Raw genomic sequence first — 23376 nt, forward strand, 5'->3', positions numbered from 1 at the left:
ATAGCTATGTCATTGGCAATGAAAAAATGTCACTAATGCAGTTTGGGAGGGAAGAAGTCAACATCTGGAATATAAACTACTCCAGACATTTTTAAAATGTTTTAATGCTTAGCTATGGGGTAGAATTAATTTATTTTTCAATTCATCATTGGTGATAACGCATATAAATGAGGTCACTCCTAAGATGAATCCTAGGAAATATTTACACACTGAGTCAGATTACCCATTTCACACATTTTACGCCACTTAGTAAGTGGGCTCTCTAAGCAGCAGCGACAGCTTAGGAATTTCTGGGTCATAAAAATTTCACTGCAACATTGCAGCCCAAAGGGGTCATGATTATATTCTTGAATACTTTTTTTTTTTTTTTTTAATATCAGTTTGAAATGTAATTGCCCAGCTCTGAGGGGAAGGTCGTCCTCTGCACTTTGTGATTTCCACTGGCTCTCTCTGTTCTGTTAGAGAAGCCACCACCCTTTGAAGGGAATAAATCTGTGTTGCTGAATCTTTTGTGAAAAAAGCCTCGAAACAGCTGGACCAGCTAGACCTTGATCTGTATTTGGACTCTGCAGTGTATTCTGATTGGTTTCCATTTTCTTAGATGCAGAGAATATTGTCTCAAAGGTTAAGTGTAAGGAGGCAGTGAGGTAATGAGTGTGAACATGCTTTAAAAAATACTAGGCCCAAATCAGAGGCCCACATTTGAGTATGTGGAAGAAGTCTTGAGGTTGAGTTTTCTTTCAAAACAAATGCTTCAGAATTCACATAACAGTCATCACCTTGTTTTAATGGAAAACCCAAGGGCTCTTGTCCACATGTTCACATAGGCTCCTCAAGGCAAATGATTCTCTTTCAGGAGGCCTAAACAAGTGTTCTGAAGAAAACGATGGGGGCATCTTCTTTTGAAGTGCACGACAGGTTGTGAGTTGTCAGCAAAGTAGTTGGGGGTACCTGTTTTACTAATTATGTGACATTTGTCTCATTAACGAGACTAGCCTCTTCCACATAGTTTCTCAGCCCATGGAATTCAAGGGCCAGTGAATCACAAAGCTGTTGCATAGTTTGGAGGTTTGCCTTGTGATTTGCCAAGTTCTCTCCAGACTGACAGACTTCTTATTGTAGACTTCCATCTTTTGCCTTGTTGAAATATTTTTGAGAAGTTGATTTTAAATACGTATGGTAGGGGCGTCTGGGTGGGTTAGTCAGCTGAGTGTCCGACTTTGGCTTAGGTCATGATCTCACTGTTCCTGAGTTCGAGCCTTGCATCAGGCTCTGCTGACAGCTCAGAGCCTGGAGCCTGCTTCGGATTCTGTGTCTCCCTCTCTCTCCCTCCCCTGCTCGTGCTCTCTCTCTCTCTCTTTCTCTCTTTCAAAAATAAAAATAAAATATATATTTAATGTTTTATTTATATATATATAAATATATATATGGTAATATGGTTACAGAAACTCAGTTGAAAAGTTTTACTTCATAAAATATTAAATATTCTAACATTTTTATCTTAAATAAAACCTTTTTAAAAATGTTTACTTTGAGAGAAAGAGAGAGCACGCATGCAAGAGGAGGAGGGGCAGAGAGAGGAGAGAGAGAATGCCCCTGCTGACAGGGCAGAGCCCCACGATGTGGGGCTCGATCTCATGAACCTCAAGATCATGACCTGAGCCGAAATCAAGAGTCACATGCGCAACTGACTGAGCCACCCAGCACCCCTTAAATAAAACCTTTTAAAGTTTGTTTTAAATAAAATAATCCTTACATAGTTTCTCCTTCCTACCACCACCCCAAACACACACACAATACACACACACACACACACACACACGGATGTTACAACTGCTCCCAGGTACACACTGGTGTTCTGCTTTAAGATTTATTATAAACATTCTCATACCTATAACATTGCTGATCTCTTAGCAGAGTCTACTTAAGAGTAGAAGACTTGTACGTTTACTGTTTTCCTGAAAATCATGATAATACTATCTTAATATAAAGTCTGGTAGTGACCAAAAGTTACAATTCAGGAACTACCATGTTTTTTGGATTTGGGTTGCTGACCAACATTCTTGCACTTATATTTGCAAGGGATTTTTGTATTTGTTTCCTTGGAGAGATTGGCTTTTGCCCCAGTCCTGCTAGTTTTGCTGTATAATCCAGTCTCAATGATAAGGCCAAGATCGTGGGAGAGTCACATTCAATATTAATACTGGGGGAGTGGTTTGCTTGCCTTGAAGCATATATAGATAATAATGCAAACTGTGACCTACCATTAGCCTACCTCTTCTGACAGGAGTTTTGTCTCCCTAGCATCTGAAAAATATCCCATATCACTGTTTTCCTTTGGAGTTAACGACTGACTCCTCCTGTAAACACAGCAAAGAATTATGTAAATAAGGTGATAATCGTATAATGATAAGTACATACCCACACCATCATCTTCAGTGTGCACTTTGTTGTAAAACAGCCCTGGAAATGCCTGAACTGTGTAAAGCAGCCTGCCACATAACAGATTTCAACTCTGTTACTGTTTCTGTTCTATTAAAAGGGAAGCACGTAAATCTTTAAAGCAATTGCACTGATTCCCAGAAAGTGTCTTTAAGAATCACAACAGTTTTTATTTGTCACGTCTTATTTGGAAAACTGTTCCTTTTTCTTTCCTCACATGTATCTTCTCTTGTACTCTTCCCTGTTTTCGTTTTGAATACGAGGCCCCAATGCCCGCCTGCTACGCTTTTATCAGGGTGCTTGCGGCTGGCTCCCTGCAGCAAAACTCGTGAAGCTTTGATGGCCCATCTTGTCCCCCCTCCCCCTTCAGAGCAGGGAACAAGTTGCCCAGCAGATAAGACCGACACGTTCCTGTGGAGCTGGGCCCTGTGAGGGCCCTGGGGGGCTGCAGCCACCACGCCTTCTGGATAGATGGTGTGTGATACCAATGTGCTGCCATTCGTTTGAGGAATCATGCTTAGGGCATAAGCTGCTCCTGGATATTAGCATCATTAAGACTAATTTTAGAAAAGAATGCAGGAGATACTGTTTTTTGAACGTTAGAGCCACCATGTTTTATTCTTGTGGCCTTGAACAAGATTCGTGACCTCTCTAAACCCCCTTTCCTTAACTGTAAAAGGAAGGAAATATATATATATATATATTACTATTTTCCTTCTGTAAAACTGTAAAAGGAAGGAAAATAGTAATATATATATTATATATATTATTATATATTATATATATTACTATTATATTATTATAATATATATATTACTATTATTATATATATAATAATATATGATATATATATTACTATTTTCCTTCCTTTTACAGTTTTGAATACTGTATTATATTAGATTGTTGTATTATAAATTTGTATTTATAATAAATAAATTGTATTTATTATTTATATTATAAAGTTGTATTATAATAGATATATATATATACCATAAAGTTGTTGCGGAGACCAAAATGAAATAACACATATGAGGTGCCGGGCATGGAGCCTGACCCAGAGCGAGCCCCAATTCATCTCGCTACAACCTTTTCATGTCAATATTATCTGAGTAGCTACAGTCTCACCAGTGGGCATTCTTTGGAGGTCCTGGGAACAGATGAATTTTACAGAAACCTCAAGGAATAACTTCCAGGCTTCAAAATTGAAATGCCATTAGCTTGGTGCTACCAACATAAAAAAGATAATGTTGACCTTTATAAAAGTTGCCTCCTGGGTCTTTTTTGTTGGACTCAAATCTAGAGTTTGTGAACTAGGCCCCTCCCCCCGCCACAGGCTTCCATGCCTAGTAAACCTGGTTATAAACACCACTCAACCATTAAAGCCCAAATGAACTCAAGTGGGTATTTGATTACAGGTTTGATTAATGAAACCCAGACCTAAGACTAAGTGTAACCATTCCGGATTCTTTAAATCTTGAAAACATTTAAGAACTAAAACACACTGTGGGCATCAGTCACGTAAGTAAGGCTGGCCCCTTGGGGAGGGACCTTATAGCTACTCATTTTAAAGTTTGGGCTTTTTCTTAGTTATTTGTTTTCTTTCCCTCCCCATCGACAGAGAGAATTTTTCTGAACATAGGCAACATAGGCGTCCTGAGTTATCTTTGTTTATTCTATAAACAGGCTACCACATAATCTATGAAATCAAAGGCGGTCTTATCAGCAGGCAAAAATACTTTCTATCCTCCTGCATCAAGTTGTTAGACAAGTTGCAAGAACAGAATCGGGGAGATAAAGCCTTGAAGCAGTCTTATGGTCAGTTTGAATTTGTGTGAATTAAATGCTCTTTTCCTATGAAAACAGAAGAATTGCAATTGTAGGAAAAAACGGGTAGCTGACCGTGGAAGACAGATTCGTTAAAGGCTTATTTGAGGAAGACCAAGTGATGGTCATCTGGAAGCTGTCAGAGAGGGCTGTCATTCACACTTGCACATACCACGTATTCCTGCATATGTAAAAGGTTTCTTTTCTCAGCTATTTCATTATTTCCCGATGAGGAACTTTGTTTTGGGGGACTTTGGTGGGGGGAGGGGTTGTTTGGTTGTTTTGTTTTGTTTTAGTATTTGGTTTTCAGGAAACCTGAATTATTTCCCTAATTATAAATTGACATGTTACTCCTTGACAGTGGTAAAAAAAAAAGTACCCAAAGTAAAAATATGACCCTTGTTCCAAACAAGAATCTGATCAAGTTCTTATTCTTCCTTGAACTCTAAAGACTTTGACCCTCGAGGCTGCTGTATAAAAATTTTTTCAGTAATTGCACTATTGCTACGACTGTACCCAACATTATCCTGTCCTATACAGGACGTTGTAAAAAGAATTGGGTCTTAGAGAGGCACCAATTTCCTTTCTGTCCAAGAACTCATTACATTTTTGAACAGAGTGTCTAAGATTATTATTTATTGCAGATAACTAAAAATTGGTTTATTTCCGTCTTTGGATTTTTATTTGAGATAGAATATACCATTTATTTTACCAAGAACTCTGCTTGGTTCCTTGCTGCTGTTCGCATTTCTAAGGAGACTTCAGTGGCTCTTATTTCTTGGCACTGTGTGGAGCTACCTAATGGCCCAACCTAGGTGCTCTAGGAAGAATAAAATCCCTCACTGAGAGTTGTTTGTTCCATGAAGAATAAGAAATACCGGATAGTGCCATAGCAATGTGTCACTTTACTGTAAAATAGCAATAATCAATTTAAATGAAGAAAGGTAGGGGAGCCTGGGTGGCTCAGTTGGTTAAGTGTCCGACTTCAGCTCAGGTCATGATCTCACAGCTCGTGGGTTCGAGCCCCACATCAGGTTCTGTGCTGACAGGTCAGAGCCTGGAGCCTGCTTCAGATTCTGCGTCTCCCTTTCTCTTTGTCCCGCACCAGCTTGCACTCTGTCTCTCTCTCTTAAAAAATAAATAAACGTTAAAAAAAGTTAAAAAAAAATAAATGAAGAAAGGTGTAAAGGTATTTTTAAACTGTTCACTTCTTGAAGAAGTTTCTAATACTCTTCTGAGTATTAAATTAAAATTTTTTATAGAATAAAGAAGCTCATTAAGCATGTCACCTGTTTGGAAAAAATATTTACCCATCATTGGTTTCCTATCTTTACTAATATTATTTCTTTGCTCTGTAGGCGTCTAAATACTTTAAACAAATGTGCGGTGATGAAGCTGGAAATTAGTCCTCATCGAAAGAGAGTGAGTATATACGATATATAATAGGATGGGAGGAAAGGGGGCAGACCAAAAACTGTGTTTTGTAAGAGGTTTTATCTCTCAAACTCTTATTACTTCCTTATTCCAAAAACATCTGCATTTTTTTTTAATTTTTTTTGTTTTAACGTTTATTTATTTTTGAGACAGAGAGAGACAGAGCATGAACGGGGGAGGGTCAGAGAGAGGGAGACACAGAATCCGAAGCAGGCTCCAGGCTCTGAGCCGTCAGCACAGAGCCTGACGTGGGGCTCGAACTCACGGACCGCGAGATCATGACCTGAGCCGAAGTCGGACACTTAACCGACTGAGCCACCCAGGCGCCCCAAACATCTGCATTTTTAACATAATAATCCCTTCAGGTTTACCAAAGACCAAGTAGCCTTATGTAACTGAAACCAATAGTTGCAGCGAGGCAATGAATTGCGGTTTTTCTACTGTTTGTTTTTTTTTTTTAATTGAGATAAAACTGGCATATAACATAACACTAGTTTCAGGTGTATGACATAGTGGCTCAATATTTGCATATATTACAAAGTGATCATGGCAAGAAGCCTCATAAACATCCATCACCACACATACTTACATTTTTTTTTCTTGTGATGAAAAGATCTACTTTCTCAGCAGTTTTCAAATATACCATAGGGTATTATTAACTATAGTCACCATGCTGTACGTCACATCCCCGAACCTTATTTATTTTATAACTGGATATTTGTACCTTTTGACCCCTGCCTCTGACAACCACCAGTCTGTTCTCTGTATCTATGAGGTTTTTTTTTTTTTTTTTGATTGTTTTTTATCAGAACACATCATCTATTATTTTGCCTTTTTAACTCATTGCCTACTCCAGATTAAAGGAATAAGGCTTAGGGAACCCCAGTGAACCCTCCATTATTCCCTTCAGAAATTAAAGCTAAAGTTCTTTGGGAACTCTGTCTCTTCCCATCTAACAGTAACAGTGTTTCAGAGCTGCAGGGATGGAGGTAGCCTGTGGGGTGCTGAAGAATAATGAGAGATAGGAGGGAGGAAGAGAGGTGGGGGAGTTGGAGGGAAGGGCAGGAAATCCCACACATTCTAGTGGAATGGTGGCACATAACTTCTGTGGATGAAATGTGAGAACCTTTTATGAGATCGTAGGAGAAGAAGTGGGTGTAGTCCTGGGAGTGAGTGTCACAAATTAGAGTAAACAGGAATCAGTTTGGTCAAAGAACATATTTCTGACTGTTCAGAGTACAGATTTTAATTACCCTACGGTCCCTGTCTTGCAACAAGCCGCCTTCTCGGGGGAGTTAAACCTTTTAAACAAATGAACTGGAACCTCAGCACCCACTGGGCTGTGGAGAGGAGTCCACAAGTCAGCGTTTCATGCTCTCTACTCATTGTCCTGTGAAACGTGGGTCATGTGATACTTTCCACACCAGTGGGAAAGACATGCATCACACTGAGCTGGGCCTTTTGATATCCCGCCTAAAAGGCTCAGATGCGGTAGTTTGTGACACGGCATAACCCTGAGTCCTGCCCATAAATCAAGCATAATCAGCAAAGATGTAACATCGTGTTTGTGAGTGTTCCATGCTGTCAGGACTGGGTATTTGTGAGGCCTTGTTAAATTGCCTGGAGCATGTCTGAGGTTGAAACTTCACAGGACATGTGTGGCATTAGCTGTAGACCCTGTGTCTGGTGGGGGAAGGGATGAAAAAGAACAGGTAAGAAGCTGAAAAGTATCAGCCTTAAGAGATGTGGTGACTTACCTTGCTTGGTGTCTCCACCGGTCTGGTAGGAGATCTTGTATGCTTTTAGGGTGGCCACAGACTTCAGTGTCCATTCTTCTTAGTGTTTGAAAACTACCTTTTTAATTGTGAAAGAGAATATAAACACATGCTATCAACAGACAGCAAAATTGGAGGCGGACCAGAGGGAGTCCTACCCGTTGCTGACTCCAGCTCAAAATATTTTGCATGCCTGGAATTTTCACAGATCTTAGAGTTTTCCTCTGTGAGCACTTAAAGAACAGCCTACAGATCCAATGGTTTCTACAAAATAATTCTTATTTAGCTTGAAACACTTGGTCAGGCTTTTTCCTGTCAAAGTCCTGACATCCAGCATACATCTTTGTCATTTAAAAAAAGAATAATAAAGTAATAATCATAATAATAAGTAATAAAATAAAGATACAAAGGGGGAATTGACACTGATGGCGTATCATGAGCCGGGTCCTAGGCGTCCAGCCCCCAGCACACGTCCCCGCTCCCTGCTGTCTGCCGGTCCCAGCGATGAATGCCTCCATTCTGTCTTTGCAGAGTGAGGATTCGGACGAGGACGAGCCCTGTGCAATAAGCGGCAAATGGACTTTCCAGAGGGACAGCAAGAGGTGGTCCCGGCTGGAAGAGTTTGATGTCTTTTCTTCAAAGCAGGACGCAGCCCCCGGGGCCCCCGACGATGCCCACCTGAAGAACGCGGCGAGCCATGAAAGCATGCTGACGGACCTCAGCGAGCGCCAGGAGGTGGCCTCGGTCCGCAGCCTCAGCAGCACCGGCAGCCTCCCGGTGCACGCGCCTCACACCGGGGACGCGGCGACGCCCCGCACGAACTCCGTCATCAGCGTGTGCTCCTCCGGCAACTTCGTGGGCAATGACGACTCTTTCTGCAGCCTGCCCTCCCCCAAGGAACTGTCCAGCTTCAGCTTCAGCATGAAAGGCCACGAGAAGAACGCCAAGTCCAAGACGCGCAGCCTGCTGAAACGCATGGAGAGCCTGAAGCTCAAGGGCTCGCACCACGGCAAGCACAAGGCGCCTTCCAAGCTGGGGCTGATCATCAGCGGGCCTATCCTGCAGGAGGGGATGGACGAGGAGAAGCTGAAGCAGCTGAACTGCGTGGAGATCTCCGCGCTCAACGGCAACCACATCAACGTGCCCGCGGTTCGCAAGCGGAGCGTTTCCAACTCCACGCAGACCAGCAGCAGCAGCAGCCAGTCGGAGACCAGCAGCGCCGTGAGCACGCCCAGTCCGGTCACCAGGACCCGGAGCCTCAGCGCCTGCAACAAGCGGGTGGGCATGTACCTGGAGGGCTTCGATCCGTTCAATCAGTCCACGTTCAACAACGTTATGGAACAGAACTTCAAGAACCGCGAGACCTACCCAGAGGACGCAGTGTTCTACATCCCGGAAGATCACAAGCCCGGCACCTTCCCCAAGGCGCTCTCCAACGGCAGTTTCTCTCCATCAGGGAAGAACAGCTCCGTCAACTGGAGGACTGGAAGCTTCCACGGCCCGGGCCACATCAGCCTGCGGAGGGACAACGGCAGCGACGGCCCCAAGGAGCTTAAGCGACGCAATTCGTCCAGCTCCATGAGCAGCCGCCTGAGTATCTATGACAACGTGCCTGGCTCCATCCTCTACTCCAGTTCGGGTGACCTGGCCGACCTGGAGAACGAGGACATCTTCCCCGAGCTGGACGACATCCTCTACCACGTGAAGGGGATGCAGAGGATAGTCAACCAGTGGTCGGAGAAGTTTTCAGACGAGGGAGACTCCGACTCAGCCCTGGACTCGGTCTCTCCGTGCCCGTCGTCTCCCAAACAGATACACCTGGATGTGGACAACGACCGAGCCACGCCCAGTGACCTGGACAGTACCGGCAACTCACTGAACGAGCCGGAAGAGCCCTCCGACATCCCGGAAAGGAGGGATTCTGGGGTTGGGGCCTCTCTGACAAGGTCCAATAGGTGAGAGCTTGGCTGTCCTCTGGAGGTGGGGGAGGTCAGAAAGGCATTGCTGCCGCTCTCATATAGGGGACATGGGGTTAGGGCATTCCTGGCCCCGTGAGCTCCTAAGGAAAGAGATCAGGAGGCCCTAACATCCAAAAAGGGTGGATGTTGTTTCATAGGTGTGGAGTTTCAGCTTGAGAAGAGGAAGGAAGTCTTGTGGATGCATGGTGGCGATGGTTGTACAAGGGCGTGAAGAGATTTTATGCCCCTGAGCTGTCACTTAGTGGTTAAGATGGCCGTTTATGTAATGTGTATTTTATCGTGGGTGGAGAGGGGAAGAAAAGAATGGACTAGAAGTCAGTTCTCTCGGTTCCTAAGATAAGAGGCCAGCAGGCAGCCCACCGCTGATTTTGTGTGTACCTGTTAAAAAGCCGTTGTACTCGCCCCTCCCCTTGCTCCTCTCCCTCATGCTCACCCCTCCCCTGCTTCTCTCTCTTATACTCACCCCTCCCCTTGCTCCTCTCCCGTAGGCACAGACTGCGATGGCACAGTTTCCAGAGCTCCCATCGGCCGAGCTTAAACTCTGTATCGCTGCAGATTAACTGCCAGTCTGTGGCCCAGATGAACCTGCTGCAGAAGTACTCGCTCCTAAAGTTAACCGCCCTGCTGGAGAAGTACACGCCTTCGAATAAGCATGGTTTTAGCTGGTAAGAGTTTACTGTGCTCGGTCAACTAATTGGAAATGTTTTGGGGCAGCTCCCTGAAGCTGAAGGTATCCATCCTCTATGAATGCCTTTCGACTACCATCCAAATGTAATCCCTGCATTCTTGAGGCCACATCTGATACTGCTCAAGCCAGTGTAACTTTGGGGACTAAGCAGCGGGATTGGTGGAGGGAGATTCAGTGCCCGGAGTGACAAATGGCCAGTTGATGGAGTGAGAATGCGTGGCTGTTCCATCACACTGTACAGGCACCTCCTTCCTGTGTTAGAAAGAGCCCCCCATGGGTAAATAGATGTACTGACCAGATCATGTTATGGAAGGAAGGAAAGAAAAATGTTCAGGTCATAGGATGTTGAAACCAACGGTGAAATGCTTACTGTACAGTTCGGGCCTCCTGACCTTCTCCAGGTATGTTTTTAGAAATCATTTTTGATGGAAATATTTGAAGCATCACTCAAAAATCTCCCTGTGCTAAAAAATTTAGGTTATGTTTCTTTCTAACAAAGACTCTTCAACAGTGAATAATAAACGTAAGGAATTCACTGCTCTAAGATACTACAGACTAAATACACACGAAGGTAAAATCCCTCAGATGAACTGTTCATGATTACTTTTAAAACTGCGGCCCTCCGTGTGTATCACGTGAGATGGACATCGTTAGGCTGGATGGGCCACGGGTGTGACCCACTGTGTGTGTATCTTAATTTTTCTGCTAGCATTGCAAAGCAGAGAACTATCTCTAGATTGACATCCAAGTGCATTTCACAGTGTCAGCTGGGTATCCTTAAGCCTTTTCCCTAATCTGAGTGTTTATCGTCTGGATTCACTGCTTTGTATAAAAACAGAGAAGCAGCCCATGTCCTCAGTAGCGCTCTGGAGCAAACCAGAGGGGCCGAGGTACGTCAGCAAAGCAGCAGAACTGTTGTTTCTCTCTCCAGCCCCCCGTCTCCTCAGGACTCGTAGTGAGTTTAGCTTCAGCATCAAAGCACCTCCCGTTCAAAGGCTGTTATTATGTGAGCCTTGCTAAATACAGAAGTTGTTTGTTCTGAATGACAGAAATAAGTATTGACCGGTTTATCCCCGCATGCTTCAGATTCTCGGTGGAGATCGTAATGTGTTCTTTGCACATTCCGCCGCTGGCTTTTTTCCCCCGACAAAGCAAGTATTATGCACACTTATGGCCATGATACCATAAACTTACTGTATGGAAATACAAATTTGGCTCTACGCTTTAGTTTTACCTTTCGTAGGGCTATAAACAGTAACGTGCCGTGGCTGTTGGCGAGCGCTCAGAAGTCAAAGCAGTCTGTCTTCTGCAGTGTCCCTCTGTGCGTAGAGTCATATTTTCCCTGCTGGCTATTTAAAAGTGCATATTTTACATTCTCGGTTCTGAGTTGCCCACCCCCCCTTCCCACCAAACCCTCAAGAATCTGAAAGTCCGTAATACTTCTTGAGTTCTGGTCAGTTTTTCCAGTGAGTCAAAACCAAATGTAAAAGCCTCGCATTGTGGGATCCATGGAATAGGGAGAAATTCTACACAAAGTTCTTTTCCTGTTCGGCCTTGCCCTTTCTTGTCCCGTTTAGAGAGGTCACTTGTAGAGCTGAAATTTCTGCTTGACAGCATTAAATGCATGACATCGGTTTCCTGTTGCTCCATATACTTCTGGGGCTGGACCTGGTTTCAGGACTCCAGGGAGCCTGGGGTAGGCTCACAAAACCTTCATTGTTCTTTTCCATCTTCCTTTAGAAACCTAAAGATGTTATATTCTCCAGGGTCATCTGCAGGAGAATTTATTTTGACTTCGGGTCATTAGCTTGGCCCCCACTGTTGAGCTCTGGAATTGGTTCTCATTATGTTGGACCAACATCACGTATTTGCTATTTTCTCCTCCGGCATTACATGATCCTTTTTATACCCTAAATACTTTGTATCTCATCAAGAACTTAGAAATGATTCTTGCCCATTTACAGGACAAATGGGAACGTGTTTTTCAAATTCTGTCATGAAGCTCCTAAATTAGGGCCTTGAATGTTCTTTTCTGTTCGTGTGCCTTCCTGTGCCGCCATTTTGTAAGGAAGCCCATCAGCTCCCTTAAGGATATAAACCCAGTTCTCAGAGTTAATAGTGGGAGAAGAATCCCCAGTGGAGAAAATGTTACTGGGCCTCAGAGCCCCAACTCTTAGAAGATCCAGAATAGCACTGTCCCGTGAAACTGTCTGTGATGGTGGAAATGTGCAGTGTTTGCTCAGACGGCAGCCACTAGTTACAGATGGCTAGTGAGCACTTGAACTGCGGCTAATACAACTGAGGAACTAAATTTGTCATTTTATTTAATTTAAACAGCCACCTTAGTAGCACGGATACAAAGCTCACAGGGTTTACCTGCAAAAGATGGATTAAGGGTCTACAGACAAATAAACATAACCTCCCCCCACCTGCTCTTTAAATAGGGCTGTGCCCAAGTTCATGAAAAGGATCAAGGTTCCAGACTATAAGGACCGGAATGTGTTCGGGGTCCCTCTGACGGTCAATGTGCAGCGCACAGGACAGCCCCTGCCCCAGAGCATTCAGCAGGCCATGCGCTACCTCCGCAACCACTGTTTGGATCAGGTGAGAACTGCCTCGTGCAGGCCCCGCTGAATCATGGGACCTCAGATGCATGCTTCTTTTTTATAGTTTTGTAGTGAAAATGCTGCTTCTGTCTTGCCATTTAATGTTTTTCTTCCAACAGGTTGGGCTCTTCAGAAAGTCGGGTGTCAAGTCCCGGATTCAGGCTCTGCGCCAGATGAATGAAAGTGCCATAGATTGTGTCAGCTATGAGGGACAGTCTGCTTATGATGTAGCAGACATGTTGAAGCAGTATTTTCGAGACCTTCCTGAGCCACTAATGACGAACAAACTCTCGGAAACCTTTCTACAGATCTACCAGTGTAAGTGTTCTTTGATCTTAACGCCGTTGGCCTTGGGGAAAAGTGGGACCACCTGAAACCTTGGCTTCCTTTGATGCCATTCTTTTAGAGCCACATGATGACCTTCCTGGAAACACATGTCATCAACTTCTTTCTTCCTTTTCGCCTTGTTTGTGGAATAGGTTTCTGTGTACCTGTTGAATAATGTAAAAATAAATTTCCGTTATCGTCATTCTCTAATTACTGAAGCAATTACACATTTTTACATTGTGATCCAGGAGCTCATTCCTTCATTCGTTTCTAGAACAGTCTTCCCTTAGATGCTTAAAAGAGCAGGTACCAAGATATTTCAGTTGACTCTCATCTCTCCAGCAGGGCCTGCTGTGTTTAAAACGTCACAGGTGTCTGTGTGGTTTATCTTGCTGGAAAGTGAATAAATAATCTTTTTCTGTTATTCATCTCCGCTTCTGCCAGAAATACTTGGGAAAACAATACCCATGCCCTTCTCACTTTTAAGTAAAGCTTAAAGCAAACAGTTGTCTAAATTAATGGTCAAGATCAGGATTATGGCTTTTACGGCCCCGTGTTTTTCTTGGCTCTGTGTGGTGTTACAGCCATGTCATATAGAAGCAGCTTCTCTCCGTGCTCAAATTGTCTCCAGCCTGGCGCGCTGGACCTCATCTTATGAGAAACGGAGCTGGTCTGGATTATTTCATTATTTGTTTCATCCTTTCAGATTTTCTGAAAACACAGGTCACATTTTCCCCACCAAGGTATTTGTTATGTGTTGTAACCATGGAGCCGTTAATCGGTTTGTCCTACGGAGCTGCACTTGACTGACTTGATTTTTCCACCACATGCCTCTGAAAAAAGGCAGATTTGCCGAGTAAAGGAGACCTGAAGGTTGAGCCCCGCATTTTCTACATGTATGTCATTTTCCTGGTTTTATTTCTCAAGCATATATTTTTGTAATAGCCTCTCAGTATGCCTTCTAAAACTTAAAAACATTACTAGTAAAAATATCTGTTTCAGCTGACTCTTTTAGCAGCTTGCTCTCTCCATTTTACGAATGAGCCGATCAGTTCTAGTTATGGAAGGTCCCCAAAGATACTGGACCCTTTGTATAAAGGCCAAGAAAGATTTTATCCCCTTGTACATGTCTTCAATAAGGTTTTTCACTGAAACTACACAAAAGTATAACTGTGTGTTGTGTTTTCAGTAATCGAGAATGGTAAACTGGGGAGTTCCAAAAAAAAAAAATACTTAGAAAAGAAAAGCTATTCCAAAAACCAAAAGAACAGGCATCATATCTGGAGCTGAACTCTGAGGTGGATTTAGGATATTGGCATTGTGGGTGTTGAAAATTTTTTAACTCCTCCACAGGCAGGAAATACTTGAGGGCAGTGACGCTGGTGGCCGTCCCTAATTTCTTCCATATTAACCTCAAGTACACTTTCTGCAAGCGCTTGTTCAGGACTGGGCCGAGGTCGTTGGTGCTGGTGTTTGCTTTGGGACGTTTCCTTGCAATGCGCGTGGAAAAGCACCGAGCTGATGGGGGAAATGCCTGTGTTATACAGGTGTGCCCAAGGACCAGCGCCTCCAGGCGATCAAGGCCGCCATTATGCTCCTGCCTGATGAGAACCGGGAGGTTCTACAGACGCTCCTTTATTTCTTGAGCGATGTCACGGCCGCCGTCAAAGAAAACCAGATGACCCCCACCAACCTGGCTGTGTGCCTAGCGCCCTCCCTTTTCCACCTCAACACCCTGAAGAGAGAGAATTCTTCTCCAAGGTACGGGTCAGACGAGATATGCACGCACATGCTCTGTTCTTCCAACAAACGCAACCTACCTTTCCTTCTCAGTTGTCCCTGGGTTTTCGTTGGTTTCACACTCGAGTCAAGCACAAAGGAGTTTGGCCTCCATCCTTCACGGTCCCCTTACTTCCCTCCTTTCTTCTCAGGCCTGGGGGCGTAACTTTCCAGACAGTCTAGTGACAACCAGGCTTTGAGAGCAATTTGGATGTGTGCTTCGCTATGGCAAGTGTTTTCCCTGACCACCCCCCCCCGCCCAGTGCCCTCTGTGACGTTGCCATCAAACTTTCTGCCAGCAAAGGATCATGAGGATTTGCTGACCTAAAAAACTGGATGAGGATAAGGCCCTTGCTGCCTTGACTTCTGCAGAGTCAGCAAAGCCAAGCCCCCAGCCTGTGCTGCAAGTTGTAAGGTAGTCAGCTGGATCTATCAGAACTAAGGATAGCGTGGAGCCTCAAAGCTAGACCTGGCCTAGGCCAGTTGTGTGCAAAGTTTCTCGTTAGATGTATGCAAGCTGGGAGTGGCCATAGAAGAAGTCAGAGAATCTGGAAAGTAACTAACAAAGGCTGATATTTGCTCAGCACTTACTCTGACCCAACCATAGGACTACACCCTTGACTTTCATTCTTTCATTTAATCCTTGTAAGGATCCTAAGAGGTGAAGATCCTGGCAGGGCCTATTTTAACATGAGGACAGTGAGACTGCAGGGAGGGTCAGTTTAATAGTTTAATAGGTAACTTACCCACATCTGAAGGGGAAATGGCAGAGCCAGTTGAAGCTTCTTACTGGTGTGAGTATTTCACGTACGGGCCTCACAGCAGAGTAGGTGAGAAAGGAGTCCCCGACTGGACACAATCCCAAATGTGAAACCCATCCAGCTGACCCTTCTCCTCAGCTCTAAAGGTGCTTGACACATATTCCTTAGCTACAGGTACGGCCTGGTTCTACTAGTTGAAGTGAGCTTTGCTTCTGAAAGCCATATAGTACAGTATCTTTTTATCTGGTTCTCACGTGGACTGATGCATTCCATCTTCAATAGGATAGGGAACTAGAGATGAGCAGGAGAGAGAGATCAGATAAGATTAAGACAAAATCTCTAGGAAACAATAGATCGTCCCCTTACTTTCAGGAGGGGATTTTATTTATTTAAACCGTAAAGAATGGTGACACCATTTACTGCAACATCCAGCGCCTCCCATCTATGCACCCCTGCAAGCTGCCTTTCTTCTCCCCACCACCACCTAGAGACCTTCTGGGCTGTCCTATTTAAATGGGAACCTGTTTAACGTGATGGTTTTAAATAGCCTGGATCTCACTGAAAACCGCCCCTTTCATGTTTTTGTTTTGTTTTGTTTGCTTTTTGGTTTTGTGTGTATGTGTGTGTGTGTGTGTGTGTGCTCCGCTGATAAAACTGAGGAATTTTTGTGACCAAAGTGAAGCTCTCCCGAACCTCTTAAGAACAGATAGGCTCCAGTAAAATAGTTTTTTTCTCTCCTCTGGGTTTCCTGGAATAACACATTAATTAAAAACATAAATGTTTGAGTCTTCCCCCTCCCTTCTTTCTTCTGCCTAGGGTGATGCAAAGGAAACAAAGCTTGGGTAAACCAGATCAGAAGGATTTGAATGAAAACCTCGCTGCCACGCAGGGGCTGGCCCATATGATTGCCGAGTGCAAGAAGCTCTTCCAGGTGAGGCGTCAGGGGGTTTGGCGCTCGGTTGAGGAAGGAGAACTCCGATAGTTAGGACCAGGTTGTGGGCGCCATGTTTACTCACATCTTTACACAGCTGGAGAGTATATACATGGCTGGAGAAGGTCTTTTTTGTTTCTTTTATAAAAAAATCTTATTTTATAACATATAAGCTCATTAGAGCTAATGTGTTTAATGAAATTCGCCTATCTCCGTACCCCTTTACTTAAGAAGCAAAAGCAACACATTTTTGAATTAAGTTCTGTATCTGAGAGGCAAGCCCTGGGTTAGTCATTTACCCTCTACTGTGACTTCCCAAAGCACGAGAATACCTCACGTGAGAATAGGCTTTTTAGACACCTTCAGGAAGGTGATCTGTTCGTATCCTCACTACTCGTGATAGCACGTGAGGTCGGCAGGGCCACCGTCCGTCTGCTGGAAAGAGAGTAGCGGGGGCGCCTGCACCTCCCTGAGAACCCAGTCCGCGGCTCCCGCACTGCCGCTTCCTCTGCTGGGCAACAGGAACAGTACAGGCAGACTCACCTCCTTTTTGTCCCTTGCACCCCCCACAGGTTCCCGAGGAAATGAGTCGATGTCGGAATTCCTACACAGAACAGGAGCTGAAGCCCCTCACTCTAGAAGCACTGGGACGCCTGCGTCACGACGAGTCGGCTGACTACCAGCACTTCCTCCAGGACTGTGTGGATAGCCTGTTTAAAGAAGTCAAGGAGAAGTTTAAAGGCTGGGTCAGCTACTCCACATCGGAGCAGGCTGAACTGTCCTATAAGAAAGTAAGTCTTGCCCCCACTGTCAGCCAGTTGGGTTCCAGTGGTGAGGATTCAGGTTCATCAGAGATGAGACCCTGTGGCCGTGTTAACACAGCTGGCTGTGGGAATCTGTCACCCACTCCCTCCCTTGTAGATCTGGGCAGCCAGGTGATTCAGTTCCCCAGGTAAGAGTGGAAGAGTCCAGCAAGGAATAATAAATACACTTGTCAGAGGAATGCGACCATCTAATGAAATCTTCTGGGGCCACAGAATCACACTAGAGTCCCCTGGAATGTTTTACTAGTGGTATTGGGCTTTAAGGTGTTTTATGACATGATCAGATTTTTCCATAATTTGCTCAGAATCCCCTTGCACTGTCCTCTGTTCTCAGCCACTTTTCTCTTGGCCCTTTAATGAGTGGAGAGTACTTGGGGGAGAAATTAACTTGTTAGGACTAACAGCCCCTTGAAGACAGGGGCATCTTGTATGGTTCAGCATGACAGGCCCGTGATAGTATTTCTTGGTCCTGTCTCTACCACCTTGAGAAGAAATAGACAGTGGGAGTGTCTGGATGGCCATGGAGGCTTTAGAATGGGTATATACATCATCTGATTTTATTGCACTGACTCTAGTATAGGCCCCAAGAGAACAGATGTTAATAATTTTGACTGGAAAATTAGTCTAAGGCCAGGCTTTCTGGCCTGCTCTTGAATATACTTGGGAACACCAGCATATAGATAGTAACTAGCCCCTAAACACATGACCATAAATAGAGCTGGCAGTTTGCCTTCAAAGTGTAGGTGTGTGTGAGTTGTAGCACTGAAAAACGCATCCTCTTTTCAGGTGAGCGAAGGACCGCCTCTGAGGCTTTGGAGGTCAACCATCGAAATCCCTGCTATGCCTGAGGAGATCTTAAAGCGCCTACTTAAAGAGCAGCACCTCTGGGATGTAGACCTGTTGGATTCAAAAGTGATCGAAATCCTAGACAGCCAAACTGAAATTTACCAGTATGTCCAAAACAGTATGGCGCCCCACCCTGCCCGGGACTACGTTGTTTTGAGGTGAGAGTTTCCAAAATGATTACTGTGGCAAGGATGAGCCTGGTGTCACTGAATATGATAAGATGGTACAATTACGTAAGACGGAAGGTGTGGAACCCTTGCAAATATGGGAAATGTATCTGTGTGTATTCCAACAGTGTGTTCATCGCTGAAAATGGTTGGAACGCTTTTGGAGCTGAACTCAGAATTAGAGGCACATTCGGTTGAATATACTCATTGGTAGCAGATTCTTGCCCCTTTAAGGATGGATTTTCTCACTAGAAACAGCAAGTGAATGCATAAGCCAGGAAATAACATTTAAGTCCCAAGTGCGCTGTGGTTAAAGCTGAATTATATGTAATTCATAAATTCTCTGGAGACATGATTGAAAGAGGAATTCCAGAAATCTTTGAGGAAATGTCCCATCATTAGTCCAGAGCTTTCCAATAGAGCAACCCTGATCTGGATGTCCATGTACAAATCCATTTGTGAAATGTAAAAATGGCTTTCATTCACACTTCAAATTGGTTCTCTTTCAAAGAACTGACCTGTGAATATACACTCACTGTAGTGACGCTGCACAGAGTTACTCATTCAAGAGCCCTTGCACAATAGTTCAAAGGATACCGTCTCCAGGACTGGGTCACACAGCGTAGCCACTGACCCTGCCCCTTAGCTTCTGAGAGTGGGGCCCCATTTTAAACTTGGCTTCCAGAAAATTCCATCTTTCTTACTCTGATGTTGTTTCTGCAGAACATGGAGGACCAATTTACCGAAGGGGGCTTGTGCCCTTTTACTCACCTCTGTGGATCACGACCGGGCACCTGTGGTGGGGGTGAGAGTCAATGTGCTCCTGTCCAGGTATCTGATCGAACCCTGCGGGTCAGGGAAATCCAAACTCACCTACATGTGCAGAGCCGACTTAAGGTACGTTCTGATTCTAATTTCTGACACGGTGAGGGTCACGAAGGAGATGAGACTTTTTGTCTGACACAGAGAATGGCTTAAATGAACACGTCATTGTGTCTTGTCTGTTCCCTAAAGAGCAGTTTTTGTAAAGTAACACCTTCGTGTTTCTTGGTGTTTGGGGGATGGCTTCCTGATTTCAGTCCCTTAGAGAATGTGGTACTAAAGCAACACGAATACTCTGGTTCTGACATGAATTTAAAGCCACGGGAAATGAGAGTTTGACGTAGCAGGCAGATGATTCTCATTTTACATTCAAAGATATTTGAATATATGACATACCCTTTTAGTAATTAATTAGGCCTGTACTCTGTGCCATTGATGAATGTGTGTTCCTATTAGAAAATTTGTGAAATTCAGCAATACAGACAAAAACATGAACCTCTAAAAAACTTTCCAAAGTGGTTAAATTCTCATTTGAAGTCTTCACATCTCAGTACTTTTTCAGCTGTCTGTGTGACTGTAAGCTGTTTTTGTTCTATATGCTAAAACTTTTCCCAAACAATGCCACTCAATGTCTGTACTCAGTATGTTGTTCCTTGAGAAACTTCTGGTTCCAGAGGTGTAACAGACGTGCCAGGAGATTATCTTGGAATACGATCTTTACTTACGAGGTTTCTGGATCAAGAAATGGAAATGTATTCCGAATTCCCTCCAGCTTATTTCAGTGTTTTCCAGTTTGAAGACTCCATGTGCTTTTCCTTCCCATTATAGGGGCCACATGCCAGAGTGGTACACAAAATCTTTCGGACATTTGTGTGCAGCTGAAGTTGTGAAGATCCGAGACTCTTTCAATAATCAGAACACTGAAACCAAAGACCCCAAATCTAGGTGATTACTGAAGCCAAGCGACTGCGTCCGCCGTCTGGATAGTTGTTTCTAGAATTCTTGCCAGTCCTTGGAAGAATGCGTTCTGAGTCTAATCTGAAACAAAGCAAACGACAAGTTGGAGTGTAGGAATTGACTTTTCGTGATTTAAGACATTTTCAAAGCTGCTTCCTGTTCGTTTAAGGTCTAGAGTACAGACCTTGACTGGAATATGTAAGACTGTGCAAAAAAAAAAAAAAAAGTATTCTTATGCAAACTGCTTCTGAGAAGCAAAACTATAAATACATCACGAAAAATAATGAAGATACTTCATTCTCTTGTGATTCTGGCGTATGTGTACCTATGTCATTTTATTCGCGGCGTGCTGAGGGACTGGCGTATCCACTGGAATAGTTGGTACTCTTTGACATGTTTCTCACTGAGATGAGCAAAGAAAGGTTTGCACAGAGGAGTGTGTGTATGTGTGTTTGTTGCTGGTCGAATGGCACAGATGTATACGTTGGAACACAGTGTCTGGCACACTGAGATGCCTCCCCGGAGGATACCGATGCGTCAGGTTCAGTTTAACCTGGAATATCTGACTGCCCGTGGATCCATCCAGAAAGGGAACCCCAAAACCCTCGCCCACTTGTTTTTTTTCCAAGTCATTAAGCACATTCCTTTTTTTACCAACCTCCTCTTTCCTTAAAGTAATTGTAGTAGCTTGATTCCACTGTCCCGTCTCAAACACAGTACGTCTTCAGATCTGATTGCAAATAGTGATACACTTTTTACCCAGAATAGATCAGGTCAGGGAAGAAACTCCGCCCCCCACCCCCTTCCCCACCCTTACTAGCTCCAGAGCACAGTCTTATTGTGTGTTTTTGTGTTTGTTTTTTAAGTCGAGATGTTAACGACTGAACACTCTAACATCTCCTCAGTCGAGCCCCAGAACTTTTTACCTGCTGGAATTTTTTGCATTTTCATGTTTCGAACCCAAACTCTTGAAGACTTACTGAAAACATAGGAAACTACGTCTGTCCCAAGGAAATCCCTGTAAATTTAAACCAAGGTATTAAAATTTAACAACAGGCGTGGATTCTGGTTATTCATAGCGCTTCTGAAAGCTGCACATACTTAGTAATTGGATCTGTCCTTTTCAGCAAATAGGTTTTCTGGTTTTGTGACTTTTTTTTTTTTCCCTCGGCTTTGTTTTCCCTACGTTTCTTTTTCTTCTCCTTTATAATGATGCCCCTGGAATGTATGTTAGTGGTAAATGAAAATAGCTATCATAGAAAGAAAACCCAAAAAAAGTGCCAGCACCGTTTTTTGGAAGGGTGGTCTTTATACAGGTTTTACCGTAACCATGAAGATTGACTCATGAGACAGTATTAGTGACTTTATTTTGTATGGATCAAAAGTGAATAATGTATGAATGAGAGTTGTAAGAAGGAGTTTTATTTTGTTATAACATATTATAGTTACCATTGTCAGTGTTATTTCAAAGGTTCTTTGAAGAATTTGCAGCGGGGGAAGATTAGAGTTTTAAAATTTGAGTATTTTGGATATCAGTGTTCCTCATGAAGATATACTTGTATATGCAATTTTAATAGCTTTCAGATTTGTAAGATTGTATGTTGTATATACCATTCTATTAAGATAAAGAAACATGTCCACATGTCCACTGTGCTTTCAAACCTAGATAAAGCATGACAAAAATTATTATTTAAAATATACTTGTATTTATACCTCAGATATTCTTTTGGGTTTTGTACCTCAATGCTTTTTTTTTTCCTAATGTAAATACACTTTACATGAATACAGTCTAAGTAAAAAAAAAATAAAAGAAGAGGTTTATAACTTGCTCTATATCTGTACAGAATATAATCCATAAGTGCACTATTAAATGTTTAAAGTAAGGGAAAGGTCTGGCCTGCTTTCCTTTGTATCGCATCTCACTCCTACCCTTAGAACCACAGATTGCAAAGCATATCATCCTGGCATCAGCCAAAATGAAAATCAGATTTGCTGAAGGAAAAATGGGACTGCAAATAATTTCAAGGCCAAACTGCAACTGAGCCACTCACTAACAAACAGGAAACCCTAGTGAAGGTTCAGGAAGCATGGAGATGCTGTCCTAACAAAGGTCGTTAGGAAAGGATGCTGAGAAAGTTACAAGAATAAGGAACCAGGAAGAGTAAGATGCTCATATAAGCAAAGCCAAGGTCACCGTTTAATTCCACAAAAGGTCTCTTTCCCACTGTTCAGCTTTCCTGTGGAAAGGATTCCTTAACATATTTGACAACAGGAGAATTCAGAGGATGTGAATGTTCCAAGAACTCTGTGTAAGTCACCTAAAGTGATACTGCCACAACTTACTAATTGTGACTCATCACCTAGATTGTAAGCTCTTTGAGGGCAGGGCTCTCCTACACATCTTTATAACCCCCTACAGCAGCTTTCAGCGTTTTGTACTTGTAGGCACCTAATAAATTTATTATTTGCTAAATGGAACTGGTTGAATTAGCTTCTGTCACTTGAAAAGGAAGAGAATCTAGGATGCCGTCTAAGCCCTCGCTTTGGTTCGTCACTGCCCATTTTGAGATTGTACAGAGTGGACATTCTGGGATCCACCTAATGGGATCTTAAAGTATAAACTGGTGAAGACGTGCGGAGACCCTATATCGGGGCTGTGGACGCTGATGGTAAATTGAAGAGTTCTTTGTGATGCAATTTTAATCAGTCTCGTTTCTTGGAAACTGATATCCCTTTTAGAAGAGGTTTTATTTTGACAAACACGCACTCTGGGCATAGTAAAGGGAAAAAACCAAACCTCGTAATTTTTATTTTTATTTTTTTTTTTTTTTTTTTTACGTTTATTTATTTTTGGGACAGAGAGAGACACAGCATGAACCGGGGAGGGGCAGAGAGAGAGGGAGACACAGAATCAGAAACAGGCTCCAGGCTCCGAGCCATCAGCCCAGAGCCCGACGCGGGGCTCGAACTCACGGACCGCGAGATCGTGACCTGGCTGAAGTCGGACGCTCAACCGACTGCGCCACCCAGGCGCCCCTAAACCTCGTAATTTTTAAAAAGACACAAAGCCTTTTTTTTTTTTAACGTGTGTCCCTGCCTCCAGACCTGGTTTCCTCAGAACTAAATAAAATAAAGATCAAAACATAGCATAGTAAGCCTGAAATACCTACTACTTTGTTTGACAGGCTGCAGAAGGTTACCAGGATGGAGGAGA

At 43.6% G+C, this 23376-nt stretch overlaps 1 protein-coding gene across 15 annotated transcripts in view; it reads left to right on the plus strand.

Moving 5' to 3' along the window:
• The window catches only part of DLC1 (DLC1 Rho GTPase activating protein), a 483787-nt gene extending 461147 nt beyond the window's left edge, over positions 1-22640 (plus strand). For 14 of the 15 annotated variants that reach the window (XM_045455325.1, XM_045455318.1, XM_045455352.1 and 11 more), the window contains 11 exons: positions 5625-5688; positions 8007-9430; positions 9943-10119; positions 12587-12746; positions 12868-13066; positions 14623-14836; positions 16432-16546; positions 17119-17337; positions 18157-18374; positions 19107-19280; positions 20034-22640. In XM_045455325.1, coding sequence (XP_045311281.1) covers positions 5625-5688; positions 8007-9430; positions 9943-10119; positions 12587-12746; positions 12868-13066; positions 14623-14836; positions 16432-16546; positions 17119-17337; positions 18157-18374; positions 19107-19280; positions 20034-20154 — 3085 coding nt within the window. In that variant the 3' untranslated portion in view covers positions 20155-22640. Of the gene's footprint in view, positions 1-4161; positions 4258-5624; positions 5689-8006; positions 9431-9942; positions 10120-12586; positions 12747-12867; positions 13067-14622; positions 14837-16431; positions 16547-17118; positions 17338-18156; positions 18375-19106; positions 19281-20033 lie in introns of those variants that run through there. The other variant, XM_045455402.1, reaches the window with a different exon arrangement.
• The last annotated feature ends 736 nt before the right edge of the window (positions 22641-23376 follow it).

Source organism: Leopardus geoffroyi, chromosome B1 (genome assembly GCF_018350155.1).
Source record: "Leopardus geoffroyi isolate Oge1 chromosome B1, O.geoffroyi_Oge1_pat1.0, whole genome shotgun sequence".
Classification (NCBI taxonomy): Eukaryota; Metazoa; Chordata; class Mammalia; order Carnivora; family Felidae; genus Leopardus; species Leopardus geoffroyi.